The sequence below is a fragment of the Zingiber officinale genome, chromosome 6A (genome assembly GCF_018446385.1).
Source record: "Zingiber officinale cultivar Zhangliang chromosome 6A, Zo_v1.1, whole genome shotgun sequence".
NCBI lineage: Eukaryota > Viridiplantae > Streptophyta > Magnoliopsida > Zingiberales > Zingiberaceae > Zingiber > Zingiber officinale.
This window is the reverse complement of record NC_055997.1, coordinates 98,290,224-98,310,033: the sequence shown is the minus strand read 5'-3', so window position 1 is coordinate 98,310,033 and position 19,810 is coordinate 98,290,224. Positions and strand designations below refer to the sequence as shown.

General features: G+C 40.1%; 1 protein-coding gene across 3 annotated transcripts; it reads left to right on the top strand.

Annotated features, from left to right (window-relative positions):
- Positions 1-571: 571 nt before the first annotated feature.
- On the top strand, positions 572-5,213 carry LOC121997089 (BAG family molecular chaperone regulator 1-like). 3 transcript variants are annotated; one of them, XM_042551336.1, is made up of 6 exons: positions 572-698; positions 3,270-3,629; positions 3,712-3,968; positions 4,040-4,186; positions 4,285-4,842; positions 5,028-5,213. In XM_042551336.1, the coding sequence occupies exons 2-5, from the start codon at positions 3,434-3,436 to the stop codon at positions 4,597-4,599; spliced, it is 915 nt and encodes a 304-aa protein (XP_042407270.1). In that variant the 5' UTR covers positions 572-698; positions 3,270-3,433; the 3' UTR covers positions 4,600-4,842; positions 5,028-5,213. The 3 variants fall into 3 exon arrangements, with proteins under 3 accessions (XP_042407270.1, XP_042407271.1, XP_042407269.1); XM_042551337.1 differs by lacking the exon at positions 572-698 and having other exon boundaries at positions 3,231-3,629; positions 4,300-4,842; XM_042551335.1 differs by lacking the exon at positions 572-698 and having other exon boundaries at positions 3,234-3,629.
- Positions 5,214-19,810: the final 14,597 nt, after the last annotated feature.

Here is a 19,810-nt window from a genome sequence, read left to right as displayed (position 1 = left end):
CCACAAGGTTAAAGCTATCCTGATATTGCCATTATATGGATTTGAACCATCACCTTGGGAAGAGAAGCCTTTGTATCTGGCTCACTTACCACTAGACTAAGCAATTGTTAGTAAAAAATGTTCCATGATTTGAGATGGTCCTTGGTGTGTAATTTGTGATTTTGGATAATCCACCCAAATTTTTTATTCTAATAATGGCGATGTCTTCAAAAGGATGTTATGCTAGCTAACCCAGATGCCTCCACAATAACATTAGTCGTAGCCAAGATTAATCCTGTAAGATTCCATTTTGTGCAACTCTGTGATGTGTCATGATACTTCTCCTTGCATTGATCTTGACTCTTTGGACCCCTTTCTCAGAACTAATGATTCCCCTCCATTCTCTGTGCAGGGATTTTATCCTAGCTGTGTTATATTTTTGGTCCAATCATCACTAATGATCTTAGATTCATGAGGCAATTCTTTGTATAACTAATCACAACTTTCTCATTTATTGTACTTGTATTCATAACTTCACTAAAATGCTTGAGCTTGTTTTCCTATTTTAATGGTGCCTTTTCTTTCCATGAACCAGTCATCTACAGATAGCTGCAAGCTCTTTAACACAAATAACCTTTTGCTGAGAGATATGATCACACTCGCAAACTTTGCATACACTACTTGTTGATCAACTAATCCTGCAATGGATTCATGGTAAGGTAAGCGGATTCACTTTTTTTTTTATGTATATTTCTAGGTGAACAATCATGATAGTATATACTACTCTTTAATCCACACAGCCTCCCAGTGTTAATGTGCTTGGCCATTAGAGTTCCTCGCACAATGAATGTGATTGCTTTTACAATTTTGTTCAGGTTTTTACACACACACACACAAATTATATCTCAACTTTACAACAAACCGGCTTTCTTTATATTTAGAGCCACAAACATGAACATTACATTTAGAACATTAAGTTTAAATTGCACTAGGGAACATGAGAAAGAGTATAGCAGACTTCTGTCTCTCAGAGTTTTTACCTGATTGGTCCTATCTCCATAACTGGCATAAGCAATGTCTTTGCCAATACCCCTCCTGTCTTCACGTTCTCTTCTGCAACAAACTGTTGACTTGACACATTAATCAACTGATCTCTGCAATTTGTTAATGCAAACTAATTTTAATATTCTCATTCCAATTACACAACATTTTTCATCTATTACTTGGGTTCATAAAGACACAGCTGGCCTAGTAGGTGGGCTACTCCATCTCAAAGAGTGTCCCTGTCCCCCACAGATAAGTTGACCTACCACTGCTACTACATGTTCATATAATTGTCCAATTTATCAATTACTTCACAGGCTGTCGACGGTTGTGAGAGAGACAGCATACTGAAATAAGGATCATGAGGTTAACAGTGACAGAAGCTTTCTTACTTTCAACAGGAGGATACGAATGGGCTCAACCAATATTACTATGTCATTTGGTAGACTTCAATGGTGGAATCTTTGGTAAGGGTTCGCAGTGAATGACCTCATCCACTTGCTCTTTGAGGACCATGGAGAAAAAATAGGTCTGGAGCACATTTAAGGGGGAAAAAACAATCATAGAGGTGTTTTTTTTTAAAGAAACACTAAATGTGACGGCCACGTTTTGGGAAAACGTTCATTCTTATGAATGTTTACTCCGCGAACAGTGGCTACTGTTCTGTTACATTTTCACTAACAATAATTCTTTAGTCTTATCTTTCAGTTGAGATCTAAAAGCAAATTGCAAACTAGAGAATTAAGGCATGTGCATCCTACCATTTGTTCAAGTCTTCTTACAACTTTGCCGTATTTTGCTGTTATTAGCTTTTAGTTTACTTGAGCCTAATAAAGTTGCAGCACATGCGGACACAGTGCTTCATGTTTCTTGGTTCATAGACAACCATGCTTGGTTATTTGTGTATGGTGAACCACTTTACATTCCTTTAGTTAACACTTTATTTGTTGCTAGACAAATCTTCTTTATTTAGTTAACACTTTTTACTGAGCAGCATTCTTTTGACTTGCAAATCATAGCTCTTAATCAAAGTCATTATAGGATCATACTGTTTCTCAATTAGCTGATGATATCAGGGTAGATATTTCAACCACTCATGTCTTTCTGGTGTCTGAAATGATCATGAAACTTTGATATGTATCATGCCTCATCACCTTCTTAGCATGTTGTTTCTAACTTATAAAATATTCATGATTCGATCCCTAGTTATGACGCATTTGTAGAGATTTTTCTTTTAAATTGGGTGTGCAACCACAAGATACTGGGTTTTTGAGCTGTCCGCCACGAGTATTTTTCGTTTACCTTGATTGCAGGTGGAAAATTTTAATGGTGTCAAACCGATCACTCAAGTTCAATATTACCTACTTCATCATACTATATATATACAAGAATGATACCCTGTACAACGATGGGTGACATCCAACGTCGATGATCTGAGGTGGTTATTTTTTTTATTTTCCGCTCTCATATGTATGCAATTCTCTTCTCTCTCCTGATGTATGTTGATATTGGTTTGCACCACGTTGAAATTGATTTGTGTAAATCAGTACTAGTATTGATGCTAGTCTTTAAAGACTAGTGTCAACATACCAGTACCATTGTTTGTGCTGATCATTCGACCAATACTAACAAAAGATTAGTTGTGCAAATTAATATTAATATTAATGTGTTGGAGTTGGTCTTTAAAGATCAGTACATTAGAACTAGATTTTAAATATTAGCTCCACTTTAATGTTGATTTATAAAAAGCAGCGTCATTCTTACCTACAGTGGAGAAGAGAGTAGAGAAGAGAATAGCATATAGGTGAGGGAGAAATAAACAAAGTAATTTTAACTAGTGGGCAATAGCATACATAGATGTCAGATCATTCCCATTCGATATCGAATGATACAATGGTGGTCGATATCGATTGCAGCATTATGTGTTTCCAATTAACTAGTCTCTGTTTTTTGGATTAAAAAAAATTGGATTTTGGCTTCGGTGTGACCACACAACAGTAGTTACGTAGCGGTTAAGCGCGGCCGCAGTGGCTTTTCGTTTGTTGCAAGCCTCTGCCGCTGGCTCTGCCACGGTAACAGCAGCAGAGCAGGACAGATCAACATCTTCCACTTTCTACTAACTTCTTTTCTAATCTTTTACTTTCTAATATTTTGTGTTCTTTTTGACTTTATTACTGTTTGTTTCTTGTGGTTCTTATTGTATAAATAATTAGATCCGTTTATTCCTTTGTACCTCCATGGACAAGGCGAAGAAGCAACTGGAGCGTGGACCTCACCTTTGAGCCGCTATTGGTTTAAAGATTTCATCTTGCTGTCGATTTGATCGAAAAGGAGTTGACTTGGCTCCAATGGAGGCATTTGGAAGATAGATTGGGGGTCGAATCGAAGAGAAGCCTTTCGAGCAGAAAGAATGCGGTCGAGAACGGGGACGGCATTCAGTCCGGTTAAGGAATCGCCGGCGGCGGCGGATTGGGAGGTACGGCCGAGCGGAATGCTCGTCCAGACCCGCGGAGCCGACGCCTGTCCTCCCGTCCCCGCCATCCGCGTCAAAGTCAAGCATGGCGCCGCCTGCCACGAGATCTACATCGGCGCCCTGGCCTCCTTCGGTAACATTCGCCACTTCTCTTCCCTTTTCTTTTTGGTCGATGCACGCTCGCCAAGTGTTCGACGACGTGAATGTTTGGACAGGGGAGCTGAAGAAGGCGCTGTCGGCGAAGACGGGGCTCCACCCGCTCGACATGAAGCTGTCGTACAAGAACAGAGAGAGGCAGTCGGCGGCGTTCCTCGACTCCGCCGGCGTCATGGACAAGTCGAAGTTGCTGCTGGAGGAAGACCCCGCCGCGCGCACCAAGCGCCTGCTCGATTTGCGCAAGGCCGACAAGGCAGAGAAAACCGCCAAGTCGATCTCTGCAATTAGCCTTGAGGTGGACCGCCTTGGTTCCAAGGTAAACTTAATTTCCCCAATTCCATCCCCAATCTCAAGATCTATTCTTCACAGATGCAATTCATCGAATAGGTGTCAGAGATGGAGGCGATGGTGAATCAAAACCGCAAGGTGGTGGATAACGATGTGACCGACCTCATTGCATCCCTAATGAATGAGCTGGTCAAGCTGGACGGCATTGTTGCTGATGGAGATGTAAATGTTCAGAGGAGGTTGCAGGTAAAAAACAATTTTTTTTTATTTTTTTTAATCTTTGGCTCATTTTGAACTGTTCTTCCATGGCTTTATCTCTGACCATTCTAACATGCTTCAAGAAGATCAAAATGACGCAGAAATATGTAGAAACGTTAGATTTCATCAAGTTGAAGAACACTCAACTAAGCAAACACCATTCCCAAAGTAATCAAATGCTGCAAAAGAGAGATTCACAGCAACCACACAACCCATTTCAGCAACAAAACCAGCAGCAGCAGAAGCAAGAGACTGCAGAATTCCAACAGCAAACTCAGCAGCCGGTGGTCATGACAATGAACTGGGAAACATTTGATTCCCTCTTCACGCCATCTACCTCCTCCACCACCACCACTGCCTCCTCCACACCCCATGCGAGCTTCGACTGGGAGCAGTTTTGAGTCCAAATTGAAGAAACAAATACCACTTTCAGAATTTGCAATTTGGTTATATTTTACTTGTGGATCGAAATTCTTGTGTGTCTCCGTCTACTCCTAGTAGGGTTCATTCGGATTGAATAGAAATAATTGAGACTCCATGTTTCATTTTATCTTGTAGAATGTCTCATCTTGTTTGGTTTTCAGACAAGCGGGAATGAATTCATTAATCATTGCAATGGAAAGAAACAAAGTGTTGTGAAAAAGGTCAAATTCGTGGTGTTTTATTCAAGCTCATCATTTAGCTAATCATAATTAGCAGTTTGTGTTCTTAAACTAATACTTGTTCGTGCTAATATGAATGCCTTTCTTCAAAAACAAAGATTAGTTTGTGACCTTAAACTAATATTAGTTTGGGCTGATATGATTGCTTTTCCTCATGTCATCTTTAGGGAGATGCCTTAGCAATGAAGACCCATAAAGAGGCGTGTACTTTAGAAGCTTCAAGGTCATGATCAGGTTAGTGGATCTTAGTGGGGTGTCTAATTACTTCCTTTTTCTTTGGTTATGATCATAGACTATTTTTGTATTATTTTTCTTGTCGTTTTCTATTATTATTACTATCATCATTATTTTTATTGTCGTTTTGTTGGATGTATGTGATGAGCCCATTTTGCTTTGTCTTCCAACCAAGTGGAGTTGATGGAAATAATATTTCAAGGTATTGTTTCATAACTTTCAGCCAATAAATTGCAAGCTGGATTCCAGCAGGGTGATGCTATTTTCATAATTATTGTGGACAAGTAGTTAATCTAAAATTATTATTATTGTTATTTGGGTTAAATTTCAAGTTTTTCTTTATATATATATATATATATATATATATATATATATATATATATATATATATATATATAAAGTAGGTTGATGTGGCGGTCAAAGTGAAGAAGGGGTTAATTCTCGGATCGTATCGATGTCATGCTGAAAAAAGTCCAGTGTCACCGTCGAGTGTTCTGGTCGATCAGACACACTAGGCATATCACTCAGATGAACCGAATTTTATATTTAAGTATAGCGACCAAATGTAAAATAAACCCCCGATAGAAAGTCTGATCTTACATATTATCCAAGCAGATTTCAAATCTCCAACATAAACCCGGTCGACACAAAGATTGGTCAGATCTTAGGGGCTCAGCTCCCCACTTCTTCTAATGTAAGGTGTTGGTCTGGGTCGGCCGGCTAGGAGAGGGTTGAGTTGCTTGAAATACTAAAAATATCTTTCTCGATCTTTCAACTCAGGTTAGCAACAATAGCATAAAAATAATACAAAAATAACAACTTAAATAAAATTAGTAAAAGACACCAGAATTTACTTGATTATAATTTAGGCGGTTGTTAATTCAAGCCAAATAAAAGCTCTTAAAAAGTTTCTTTCATTGAAGGCGGAGAAGTTTTTTACACTCGTTAACAACTCAAACTATCGCTAGGAAATCAATACAAAAGTTGTTACATCTTTCCTATGTCCAGGGGTCTTTTTATAGCCCCTGAAAAAACTTATCCTCAAGTTGAAGACGCTTTCCATAGGACTGGAAGGTGCCTCCAGCGAGACACAGGATAAAACTTTATCCTTTCCGCCAACGGCCAGATTGCCTTATCAAAGGTACCTTCCATGGCTGGTTGAAGGCGCCTTCTGCCTGAAGGTCGTGGAGGCGCCTTCATTGAAGGCGCCTCTAGCAGCTCCATAGCTCCACTCTAGCTCTTCCGCTACTCCGATCGGCTGGGTGATTTCGACCAATCAAAATAAGGCTCACCCGGATCCAATTTCGGCCTTCTCCTCGAGCAGGTTTCCACTCTGGCTTCTCGTCCCTTGAACGTCGAGCACGCCCTTCTCGTCCATCGGCGTACTCTTCTGCAGCGTCTTGTCTCTCGGACGTATCGAGCCCGTCGACTCTCTTCCGTGCCGATCACATAAAAAATTAGGGTAACAAAAAAAGCTAAGTGTAAAGAAAAAATGAAGTTTTAACAAAAAGGCTTAATTTTCTCAAGTGACACTTGCAGGTAAAAAGAAATTTCTAAGTGAAATTTGTAAGTCAAGTCAAACTTATTCTTTCCTATTCCTCCGTTTGATCATAAAAAAAATTCTAATTGAAAAATAATTTGATGCATTTCTAAATACCTAAAAAGTTTTCAGAAAGAAAATTTTCTTAGTTAGCAGTGATAAGTTTTGCAAAAAAAAAATTGAGATTTTTCTATAGATGAATATTGAATTCCTCTTTCAAAAAAAATGGGATTAAATTAATTTCGAACAATAATTGAGCTCAAAAGGAATTTTGTAGTTTAAAAAAAAAAACCAATTAAAAAACATGATCTTTGGAATCCAAAATAGATTCCTATCTACTGGATTAACAAAGAAATTTAAGTTTTTGCCAATTCTCTAATTTTCTTATTGTGATATTTAAATTTTCATTTTAGTTTATAATCATTTCTAAATTTCGAAGCAGATAATTTTGGACATGCAGAAATTTTTAAAGTTTGTATGTGTTCTTTTAACATTTCATTTTTTGTTTTTAGTTTGTCAAAATCCTCTAATCGAAAAGATATTGCTTGAATTCCTTTTAGCTCATTATTCTCTATTACTAATTTTCTATATTCTGTTTCTGATTTACAAGAATCTTTCGACAATATTTTAATCGATTTAAACAATTTGTCAAAAGGTAGAGACCGTACCTGACTTACCTTGTTGACTTCTGATGCTCCCCCTGTAGAGTTGTTTTCCTCCGATGTTGCTGCTCCTTCATTGATGCTCTCAATGCTCATTTCTGAAGAACTTTCTTTATCTTCTGGTAGGTGCTCGACTATGAGAGCAGTTTCGGCAATTTCCTCGTCTTCTGTTTCTAATAATAACTCGGAGTTCATCGAGGAGTTGGATTCGGCTACTTTTGGTTTTTCGTAGAGTTTTAAGAACTTTTCCCAAAGTTCTTTTGCATTCTCGTAATTGCCGATTCTGTCAATATCCGGGGCAAGTAGAACGCTCAAAAGGTGGAACTTAGCCTTATTATTAGCCACGAAGTCGTTGCGTTGCTTTTCAGTCCATCTATGCTTCTCAATTTCTTTTCCTTCTTTGCTTTGGGCATATCAAAACTATACTTAATTGTTAGAGTAATATTAAAATTAGTTTTAAAATAAACCTCCATTCGACGTCTCCAAAAAGTGAACTCCCCCTCGAATACTGGTGGGTAGATGCTAGCTCCAGTCATTATTTTTGCTTCGATCGGCAGTTAGCCCTCCTGAAGCTGTTAGGCTCTGATACCACTTGTTGGTCCAGGTCGGCCGGCTTGAGAGGGTTAAGTTGTCTGAAACACTGAAATACCTTTCTTGATCTTTTAACTCATGTTAGCAGCAATATCATAAAAATAATACAGAAATAACAACTTAAATAAAATCAGTAAAAGGCACCAGAATTTACTTGGTTACAACCTAGTCGGTTGTTAATCCAAGCCAAATGAAAACTCTTAAAAAGTCTCATTCACAGAAGGCGGAGAAGCCTTTTACACTCGTTAACAGCTCAAACTATTGCTAGGAAATCAATACAAAAGTTGTTACATCTTTTCTATATCTAGTGGTCTTTTTATAGCCCTTGGAAAAACTTATCCTCAGGCTGAAGGTGCCTTCCATAGGGCCGAAAGGCGCCTCCAGTGAGGCACAGGATAAGACTTTATCCTTTCCGCCAACGACCAGATTGTCTGGTCGAAGGCGCCTTCCATATCCATGGAAGAAGCCTTCTTGTTAGGGTCGAAATATGCTAGGGGTGAATAGCTCTTCAGACTTGTTGATGTGCTTCTTCGATGATGTGTAGCAGAATAAACAACAAGAAACACACTCACAACCCTAAGACTATGGATTTACTTAGTATCCACCTTAAGAAAAGGTGACTAATCCAAGGATCCACACACGTCACGCTCTCCACTAAGAAAATACTTCTTCTCGGTAACTACCGGAAGCGGAGAAGACTCGTACAATCTCACATAACAATATACAACACTCACAAGAAGAAAATACAAAAGATACAAATGGAAACTTTTTCTTCTTGCTTACTTATTGCTTGTTGTTGCCTCTTAAACCTTGGAAGTGTAACTACATTTGTCTCTAAGAGCCTTCAAGAACTGGTTGTGAAAGTGTGGAGAAGCTCGCCGAGATTGCCGCTGAGATTGCACTGTGGTTGCTGGAGAGAATCTTGGAGAAGACGCTCGCCAACGGCTATAACCTGCACAACGGTTGGATCCCAATCGATTGAATGACTCTCAATCGATTGGGGAGACTTTGAATAGATCGGCTGATCGATTCAGAGTGCCTCTGTGCTTTGCTGGAAATGGCTGAATCAATCGACTAATCGATCCAGCCTTTCTCACGTCTGCGCGTGCGAGAAATCCAATCTCCAATCGATCGGTCGATCGATTGGAGATGCCCAATCGATCGGCAGATCAATTGGAAAAGGTTCTGTGCTCGCAACAATTGCTCCCAAGCTATTGATTGATTGGGCCAAACCTTCTTCGCGACACACATCCAATCGATCAACTGATCGATTGGACTACGGTTCAATCTATCGATTGATCAATTGACCCAATTTTGACTTGCCTAAATCAAGTCCAAGGTTCCCAAATCCAACATCCAGTCAACCATTACCTGTTGGTACATTATGCCTAGTATTCGACACCCTTGACCTGCTAGGGCTTCTTCACCAAGTGTCTGGTCAATCCCTTTGATCCACTTGGACTTTTTTTGTTGTGCTAAATGTCCGGTCAACCTTGACCCACTTGGACTTACCGTCTCGTACCTAATGTTCGACCCTCCATGACCCACTTGGACTTCCACCAGATGTCAAGTCACCCTTGACCCACTTGGATTTCCACGTGTCTGGCTTCACTCACCAGGTCTTTCCATCTGCCTAGCTTCACTCACCAGGACTTTCACATAGCTTCACTCACTAAGGTTTTCACCTGGCTTCACTCACCAGGATTTTCTCAACTGCCTGGCTTCACTCACTAGGACTTTCACCTAACTTCACTCACTAAGGTTTTCACCTGACTTCACTCACTAGGATTTTTCCAACTGTCTGGCTTCACTCACAAGGACTTTTAATGTCTAATATCCAGTTAGGACTTTCCCAGTCAAGTATCCGGTCAACCCTGTGACCTACTTGACTCTTCTGTTGGGACCGAAATGTAGCTATAGGGGGGGGGGGGGTGAATAGCTAGTCGCGCGCTTCGTGTTCTTCGTTGCTTGTTTCTTCAAAGATAGCAGCGGAAATACAAAGAAACAAATGCATACAACGCTAACAAATGGATTTTACTTGGTATCCACCTCACAAGAGGTGACTAATCCAAGGATCCACACACGCACGCACCCTCCACTAATAAAACTCTCCTTTACGATAACTACCGAAGGCGGAGAAGCCCTACAAGACTCTCAATACAAGAAAAAAGAAAAAGGACAGTAAAGAACAAGCAAAAGCTTACAAGAAGTGCAATAAAAGCCCTATCCCTAACATCTCTTCTTCGCCTCTTTACTTGGACAAAACATCCAAGAATCTTCAAGATCTGGCGGTGAGAACCCTGTGGAAAAGAGCTGAAAGCGCAGAAAAGGATCGGAGATGAATCGTGTAAGTTCTGCCGAAGGAACCGAACGCCTGCAGCTAAATACGACGCCAATGGTCGGATCTCGATCGATTGGATTGCTCCCAATCGATCGAGGAGGCTTTGGATCGATCGGCTGATCGATCCAGAGCGCCTCTGTGTTCTCAGGAAATGCCTGGATCGATCGGCTGATCGATCCAGGGCTTATCGTGCAGAATCGCGACTCCCAATCGATCCACTGATCGATTGAGACCTCTAGATCGATCGCCCGATCGATCCAGAGGGATTCTGTTCGCGCGACACTTCTCCCCAATCGATCCACTGATCGATTGGGAGAATGCTTGTCCCGGGGACTCACCCGATCGATCGGCCGATCGATTGGGCATGATCCAATCGATCGGCTGATCGATCCAGATCTTGGTTTTTGCCCAAAATCAAGTCCAAAGACCCCTGAACCAACATCCAGTCAACCATGACTTGTTGGTACATAAAACCTAGCATCCGGCCACCCTTGACTAGCTAGAACTCTCTCACCAAGTGTCTGGTCAATCCCTTTGACCCACTTGGACTTTTCTCCTCTTGCCAAGTATCCGGTCAATCCCTTTGACCTACTTGGACTTTCACCAGATGTCTCGTCAATCTTGACCCATCTGGATTTCCCCGTGCCTGGCTTCACTCACCAGGACTTCCCTTCTGCCTAGCTTCACTCACTAGGACTTCTCTTCTGCCTGGCTTCACTCACCAGGTCTTTCACCTAGCTTCACTCACTAGGATTTTCTCACTGTCTAGCTTCACTCACTAGGACGTCTCTTCTGCCTGGCTTCACTCACCAGGTCTTTCACCTAGCTTCACTCACTAGGATTTTCACTTGGCTTCACTCACCAGGATTTTCCTCTGCCTGGCTTCACTCACCAGGACTTTCTTTGCCTAACCTCCAAGTTAGGACTTTCACCTAACTTCACTCACCAGGATTTTCTTCTACCTAACATTCCAGTTAGGACTTTTCCAGTCAAGTATCCAGTCAACCTTGACCTACTTGACTCTTCTACAACCAAACTGATCAAACCCTGATCAGTGGAGAATTGCACCAACAATCTCCCCACATGTACAACTGCACCTGCATCGTTCATGTGTTGTCTGCATGTATTGGCAAACATCGAAACCATGACCAAGACTCAAGCTTGGTCAACCAGGTCAACCTTGACCTAAGGGATATTGCTCCAACAATCTCTCCATTTTTTATATTTGACAATACCTTTAAGTTAGGCTAGTCCCATAGCCTCAACTTCTTTCTCATGCCACTAGGTAATGAGGGCGTAAATTACAACCTACATTTTCCCTCTAAGAAGGCAAACTCCCTCTTAGATAATGAAGAACTAACTTAAATCCTACATTCTCCCCCTATTGGCACACATCAAACAAACAAACTCTCCCCCTGAAGAGTTGCTCATCGTTGTTCACAACTTCATTCGTTGTGTTCAACAACCCTGTTGGGTTCAACATGATAATGAAGGTCTCATACCCTTCATTATCATCAATGCTCACCCTTGAGCATTAACCACTTGAATAACTCAAATGAAGGTCTCATACCCTTCATTTGTATCGAATGCTCATCCATGAGCAAACACAACTTAAACAATGAGGATATCCACTCCCCATTAATCTCAAATGCTCAACCTTGAGCATTTTCTTGAAAGAAGGTTAACCACCTTCCAAGTTTTATGAAAAATAATTTTCATGTCCTTAAAGAGTACCTCCCCCTAAAGACATGGTGGTAACTTCTGTCATTGCACCAACAATGACTTGGAATCCCTAAAACTTTAGGAAACCCAAATTTAGAAGTTTTGAGGTTCAAATATTCAAAATTTGAAGCAAACCTCAACCTAAACATCTACTTAGTCTTTCTTAACCAATCCATCCTTGTTTTCAACATGAAAACACCCTTTTTATGTATACAAATGTATTTTGAGGGGTTAGGAATGGTTTCCTAGACTAAACTTGGTTTGGAATGCTGAAATCAGACTTTCCCAACCAACATCAGCTTCCTCAATCGATTGGAGTTGGGTCCCAATCGATTGAACCAGCTTGAATCGATCCATTGATCGATTCAGGAGGGTTCGATCGATCGGTGGATCGATCCAGGAAGCTTCTGTTCGCGAGAAGCTTGCTCTCAATCAATCGCCCGATCGATTGAGACCCTTCAATCGTTCGGGTGATCGATTGAGGTCTGATAGTTCCTGAAATTTTATTTCAGTCAACTTCAGAAACCCCTAGAAAATTCTACAAAATTCTAAAAATTATAAAAATTCGTGTAGACATTTCTTAGGGTATATACTATCAAGGAAAAATAATTTTCTAAGAAAATAATGTGGTTGCTACTCGAAAAACCTATCGGTTCCACTGTACAAAAATTTGTACAAAGATCTTAACCTTTTCCTAGCTACCATGTATTCTTTTAAATTAATCTTGGATCGCCTGCGGAACTTAACACGTTTGATCCTAAGTTTAATTTATTTGTTCTTTTAGGTTTAGACTTGGATCTCCTGCGGAACTTAACACGTTCAATCCAAATCACCTAGGTCACGAAGACAATTAAATATCTATTTCCAAAATCGGCTTCCAGTACTGCATGGCGAGGCACATGGCCTTCTTGAATATGGGAGCAACCACCACCGACTAGACAAAGCCTTTTAAGGAAATTAAATATTTAACCTTCCCATAGTAACCCTAGGTTAACCTCTAAGAACAATCAAATCACAAGGAAAAGAAAAAAAAAGAACACAATTTCGAAAACTAATTTGAAAAACTAGAATCGCATGCCTCTTGTATTTGATATTTTTACATGGAGATAAAACTAACATGATGCGGAAAACAATATTAGTTATACCTTTCTTAGTAAATAACAACCGCTTGATCTTCTACCGTATTCCTCTTCTAATATCGGGCGTTGTGTGGGCAACGATCTTCCGAGACGAGGACCACCTAGCACCTTCTTCTCCTTCCTTCAAGTTTCGGCCAAGCACAAAGCTTCCAAAGGATGAAGATCTTTTTCCACCAACCAAGCTCCAAGGGATGCAAGCTTTCTCTCCTTCTTCTCCAAGCTAAAATCCGGCCACCACTTGATCTCCAAGAAGGATGAGAGGTTCGGCCACACCAAGGAGAGAAGAGAACTTGAAGGGGTCGCCCACACCAAGGAAGAAAAGAGGGAGAAAATAGAATAGAAGTTGTTACCACAAAGACACCCAAACCCCCTCTTTTATAATCCTTTAGCCTTGACAAATAAGGAAAATTTAATAAAAACTTCCTTAACTCTATTGCCATTGAAAAGGAAAATTTTAATTAATTAAAATTAAATTCCTTTTCTTAGTTTATATGGTCGGCCACAACAAATAAGAAAACAAGGAAATTTTTCGCTAGAAAAATTAAAGCTTCCTAATTTGCTTCCGGAGAAATTTTAAAATAAAATTTCTCTTTAATAATCCCTTCATGATTGATGTTATAAAAGGAAATTTCTATAATTTTAAAATTTAACTTTTCAACATGTGGATGATAAATAAGTAAAGTTTTTACCAAAATTAAAATCAACCTTTTAATCTACAAATAAGGAAAGAGATTTAACTCTTCTCTTAATCTTTTGTAGAATCTTATAAAAGGAAATATTTTAATTTTTAAACTCTCTTTTAAATCATGTATTCCACATAAGAAAAAATTTAAAATTAAAATTCCTTTTGTATTTATAATGGTCGACCACCTAGACTTGGGTTCAAGCTAGGGCCGGCCACCCATGGACCAAGGCTTGGCCGACCCCTATAACATGGGTATGAAGGTGGGTATAGGTGGGTATAGTACTCTATAAATAAGAGGCTACGATAGGGACCAAGAGGAGGAATTGGTTTTGGTCTCCCGATAAAATTAAGCATCCCGTGTTCGCCCCGAACACACAACTTAATTTTATCAATAATAATTCATTCAACTAGAGAACTATTATTGAACTACCGCACCAATCCCAAATTACATTTTGGGCTCCTTCTTATTATGAGTGTGTTAGTCTCCCTGTGTTTAAGATGTCGAATGTCCACTAATTAAGTGAGTTACTGACAACTCATTTAATTAATATCTTAATCCAAGAGTAGTACCACTCAACCTTATTGTCATGTCGGACTAAGTCTACCTGCAGGGTTTAACATGACAAACCTTATGAGCTCCTCTTGGGGACATTATCAACCTAGATCACTAGGACACAGTTTCCTTCTATAATCAACAACACACACTATAAGTTATATCATTTTCCAACTTATCGGGCTTATTGATTTATCGAACTAAATCTCACCCATTGACAAATTAAAGAAATAAATATCAAATATATATGCTTGTTATTATATTAGGATTAAGAGCACACACTTCCATAATAACTGAGGTCTTTGTTCGTTTATAAAGTCAGTATAAAAGGAACGACCTCTAATGGTCCTACTCAATACACTCTTAATGTACTAGTGTAATTATATAGTTAAGATAAACTAATTCCTAATTACACTACGACCTTCCAATGGTTTGTTCCTTTCCATCTTGGTCGTGACCTACTGTTTATAATTTATAAGGTACTGATAACATTATCTTCTGTATATGACACCACATACTATGTTATCTACAATATAAATTAATTGAACAACTACAAATAAATGTAGATAATTTGACCAAATGTGATTCTTTATTCAAAATAAATGTCTACAAAAGCTTAGGCTTTCAGTATACACTCTAACAATCTCCCACTTATACTAATGACTAAGCTGCCATATCTTCTGCCATACATCTAATTCTCATCCCCGCCACATGCCGATCGAAAGCTTTTGTTGGAAGGGCCTTAGTGAAAGGATCTGCCAGGTTATCTACTGATGCAATCTTGGCGATGACAACTTCTCCTCGCTTCACGATATCTCGTATCAGGTGGTACTTACGCTCTATATGTTTACTTGCCTTATGGGCTCATAGTTCCTTCGAGTTTGCAACTGCACCGCTATTATCACAATAAATTGTTATGATTTTGGGCAAACCAGGAATCACATCTAAGTCAATTAGAAAGTTCCTGAGCCATACTGCTTCTTTAGCTCCCTCAGAGGCTGCCACATACTCAGCTTCCATGGTTGAGTCCGAAATGCATTTCTGCTTAACACTCCTCCATGCAATGACTCCACCTCCTAAAGTAAACACATAGCCTGATGTAGACTTACTGTTGTCCCTATCCGATTGGAAATCTGAATTCGTGTAACCCACAGGGAGCAAATCGTCTACTTGGTAAACTAGCATATAATCTCTAGTCCTTCTTAGGTACTTTAATATATGCTTTACCGTAGTCCAATGTCCTTGTCTAGGATTACTCTGACATCTACTAATCATGGCCACGGTAAAACAGATATCAGGTCTCGTACACAACATTGCATACATAAGGCTTCCTACAGCCGAAGCATAAGGAATTCCTTTCATGTCCTCTATCTCCTTTGATGTCTTCGGAGACATCTCTTTAGATAGAGCTACTTCATGCCTAAAAGGTAAGAAACCTTTGTTGGAATTCTGTATGCTGAAACGAGCAAGGATTGTATCTATATATGAAGCTTGGGATAGACACAACATTCTTTTCTTGCGATCCCTTATAACTTTGATCCCAAGAATGTGTGCACAATCTCCTAAGTCCTTTATATCAAATTGTTTGGACAACCATACCCTTACGTCAAATAATACCTTGACATTATTGCCAATTAACAAAATATCATCTACGTATAGTACAAGAAATACCACCACATTTCTGTTACACTTCTTATATACACAAGACTCATCCGGACACTGAATAAATCCATATGACTAGATTACTTCATTAAACCGGATGTTCCAAGACCTTGAAACTTGCTTTAGTCCATAAATGGACCGATTGAGCTTGCACACTAGATGCTCTTTACCTTTTTCAATGAACCCTTCTGGTTGCTTCATATGGATGTTTTCTTCAAGACTTCCATTAAGGAAAGCTGTCTTGACATCCATTTGTCAAATCTCATAATCCATATGAGCGGCAATGGATAAGAGTATCCGGATAGACTTAAGCATGACTACTGGTGAAAAAGTCTCCTCATAATCGATTCCCTCTTTCTGAGTGTACCCTTTCGCAACAAGCCTAGCTTTGAAGGTTTCTACCTTCCCGTCTGTCCCTCTTTTCCTTTTGTAGATCCACTTGCATCCAACGGCTTTTACACCATCAGGTGATTCTACAAGCTCCCAGACCTTATTAGAGTACATAGACTCTCTATTTCAGAATTCATTGCCTTTTGCCAAGATACTGCATCTATATCTTGGAGTGTTTCGTCATATGTTCGGGGATCAGGTTCATGTTTACCCAGGATCAAGTCTGAAGACTCTCCTAAAAACATGAATCTCTCAGGTTCCCTCACAATTCTCCCACTACGACGAGGCACTGTCTGTGGTTGTGTATCATGTGTGACACGTGTTGCAGTCTCTTGTAGTACTTCATCTTGTACTGTTGGTACTAAAGTAGATGTGTCCTCTCTAAGTTCTTCTAGAACAACTTTGCTACTGGGCTTGTGATCCATTATATAGTCTTCTTATAAAAACTGGGCATTGGTGCTAACAATGACCTTCTGGTCTTTAGGACTATAAAATAAACCACCTTTCGTTCCTCTGGGATAACCCACAAACACGCGAACTTCTATACGAGATTCTAACTTATCAGCATCTGGTTTCAGCACATGTGTTGGACTACCCCAAATCCGAATATGTCTTAGACAGGACTTTTGCCCATTCCATAATTCTGTGGGAGTAGAAGATACTGACTTAGAAGATACTAAGTTCAGAATGTGCACTGCCGTTTCCAGAGCGTATCCCCAAAACGAATTTGGTAATTCTGAATAACTCATCATCGATCTAACCATCTCCATAACACCATTCTGTTGGGGTGTACCAGGTGCGGACAATTGGGATTGAATCCCGGCCTCTGATAAGTAATTCCTAAACTCTCCTAAGAGGTATTCGCCACCACGATCAGATCGTAGTGTCTTGATACTTTTACCTAATCGTTTCTGCACATCAGCCTTGTACTCTTTGAATTTATCAAAGCACTCAAACTTGCGGCGCATTAGGTAAATGTATCCGTATCTTGAATAATCGTCTATAAAAGAGACAAAATATTCAAAACTACCTCTCGCTTGGATAGACATAGGACCACACAAATCAGAATAAACCAATTCTAACACTTCTTTGGCTCTATACCCCTTGGTCTTAAAAGGCCTCTTGGTCATTTTACCTTCCAAGCAAGATTCATAAGTTGGAAAATTTTTCAACTCTAATGAACCCAAGAGTCCATCGGTTATAAGCCTTTGAATCCTACTTAAGTTAATATGACCAAGCCTTAGATGCCAAAGATATGCTTGGTTCATTTCCGAAGGTTGTTTTCTCTTATTAGTGTTAGAAGATGTGTTATAAATTTCCATATTTTGCTTTGTGGGAGAAATTGGATTTAAAGTATATAAATTGCCAACTAATGCACCAGAACAGATAATCACTTTATTTCTCTTTATAACTACATTGTTATTAAAGGAAACAGAATATCCATCCAAAAACAGTTTAGAAACTGAAATTAAATTCTTTCTAAAACTGGGTACATAAAGATAATTTCTTAAAACCAATTTTCTATTTCTATCAAAAGATAAGTAGACGTCTCCCACTGCAACAGCCGCCACCTTAGTAGCATTACCCATGTAGACAGTTATCTCTCCTTCATATAGTCGTCGGGTTTCCTGGAACCTCTGCAAAGAATTGCAGACATGATCAGTGACTCCCATATCTACACACCAGGTGCTGGTAGATAACACCGCTAAACATGTTTCAACAACCAGAGTATGAGATATACCTTTGTTGTTTTGATTCCTACGAGGACAGTTCACCTTCCAATGCCCTGACTGCTTGCAGATGAAGCACTTTCCCTTTGGCTTCTTCACTCCAGCTTTAGGTCCTGTACTATGAGATTTATTCACTTTCTTTGCTGAGCTAACTTGTTTCTTCCTCTTCTTTCCTTTCGGTTTAGAAGTAGAACCATTTTCAGCATAGTGAATCTGAGAATTGTGACGAAACAAACCTTCTGCTGCCTGAAGTTTTGTCAGTAGTTCCTGTTGGTGCAATCAACCTAGGTTTTGATGTGTGTGTCAAAGAGTTTAAGTTAGACTTTCATATGTATTTGATATGTGTTTGAGTCTTGCAGGACTTGGTGGAACACATGAGAACTTGGTGCGGCCAAGTTTGGGAAACTCATCTAAGGGCTCGGATCCTTGAGTCGGTGAAGGATGGTGTGGAAGATATCCGAGGGACCGCCGGATGAGGAGCAATGGAGTGGAGCCAAGGAAGTGGACTTCAAGGTAGCGTGAAGGATGACACGGAGAGGAGCCGTGGGCTCGGGTGCATCTGAGGGACGAATGCCAAGGAAGAGGACTTCAAAGGCGACTCCGGAAAGGATGAAAGGAGTGAATGTACTGGGACCAGTCGACTGGTAATGGGACCAGTCGACTGATCCAACTTCACAAAATGCACAGAAGCATTCTGTGCTTGTCGGCTATAGGGACCAGTCGACTGGTCCTGAGACCAGTCGACTGGTACATAGCCGTTGGCAGGATTTGGCTTTCTGCAGAGAGCCGTTGGCTGGGTCCAACGTCACACCAGTCGACTGGTGCTTGGACCAGTCGACTGGTGTCGGGATTTGAGTTGATTTGTGATCAACTCTCTCCTCTTATTTAAGGGGAGCTTTGGGGCATTAAGGAGGTTACTGATGCTTGTAGTTTAACTCCTATTCTGTGCCCAAAGCTCCCAAGTCAATTCTCTTCCTCCTAATTCTAACTCCATCTTGTAAAGAGGAAGAGTGCCCTTGTGAGAGGTTTGCTCCACCGAGAAGGAGAAGCTTTAGCCGGAGATTGCCGGGGACTGATCCACCGAAGGATCAAGGGATCGTCCACCTCAAGGACACGCCGTGGAGTAGGAGCATCATCTCCGAACCACGTTACATCGAGTTTGTTAGCGTTTGCATTCTTGTTTGTTTCATTATCTTAGTTTTAGTATATTCCGCTGTGACCTAACCCTTGTGTAGAGAAGAAATCGATTTGGGGGTGGCCTAGCTATCCAACCCCCCTTCAAGCCGGCCACCGATCGTCCAACAGTTCCGCCAATGAATATACCCTTTTATTTATATTGTAATTCAGGCGGAATTGCTCAAAACTTCTAGGTAGCGTTTGGAGGATCATATCGATCTGGGTTTCCCCATCAATTTCTCCTCCAAGGATTTGTATTTCATTTAGATAAGTCATCATCTTTAGGATATGATCCCTCACAGGAGTACCCTCTTGCATGGTGGTCGTCATTATCTTTTTCATGGCTTCTTGCCTAGAGGCCCGATCCTAGTGACCAAAGAGTTCCTTGAGATTGTTCATAATATCATAAGCTGTTGGTAAATCTTGATGTTGATGTTGCAATACATTTGACATTGAAGCCAAAATGTAACACCGCGCCATCTCATCTGCTTTTACCCATTTCTTATGATATTCAATCTCCTCTTG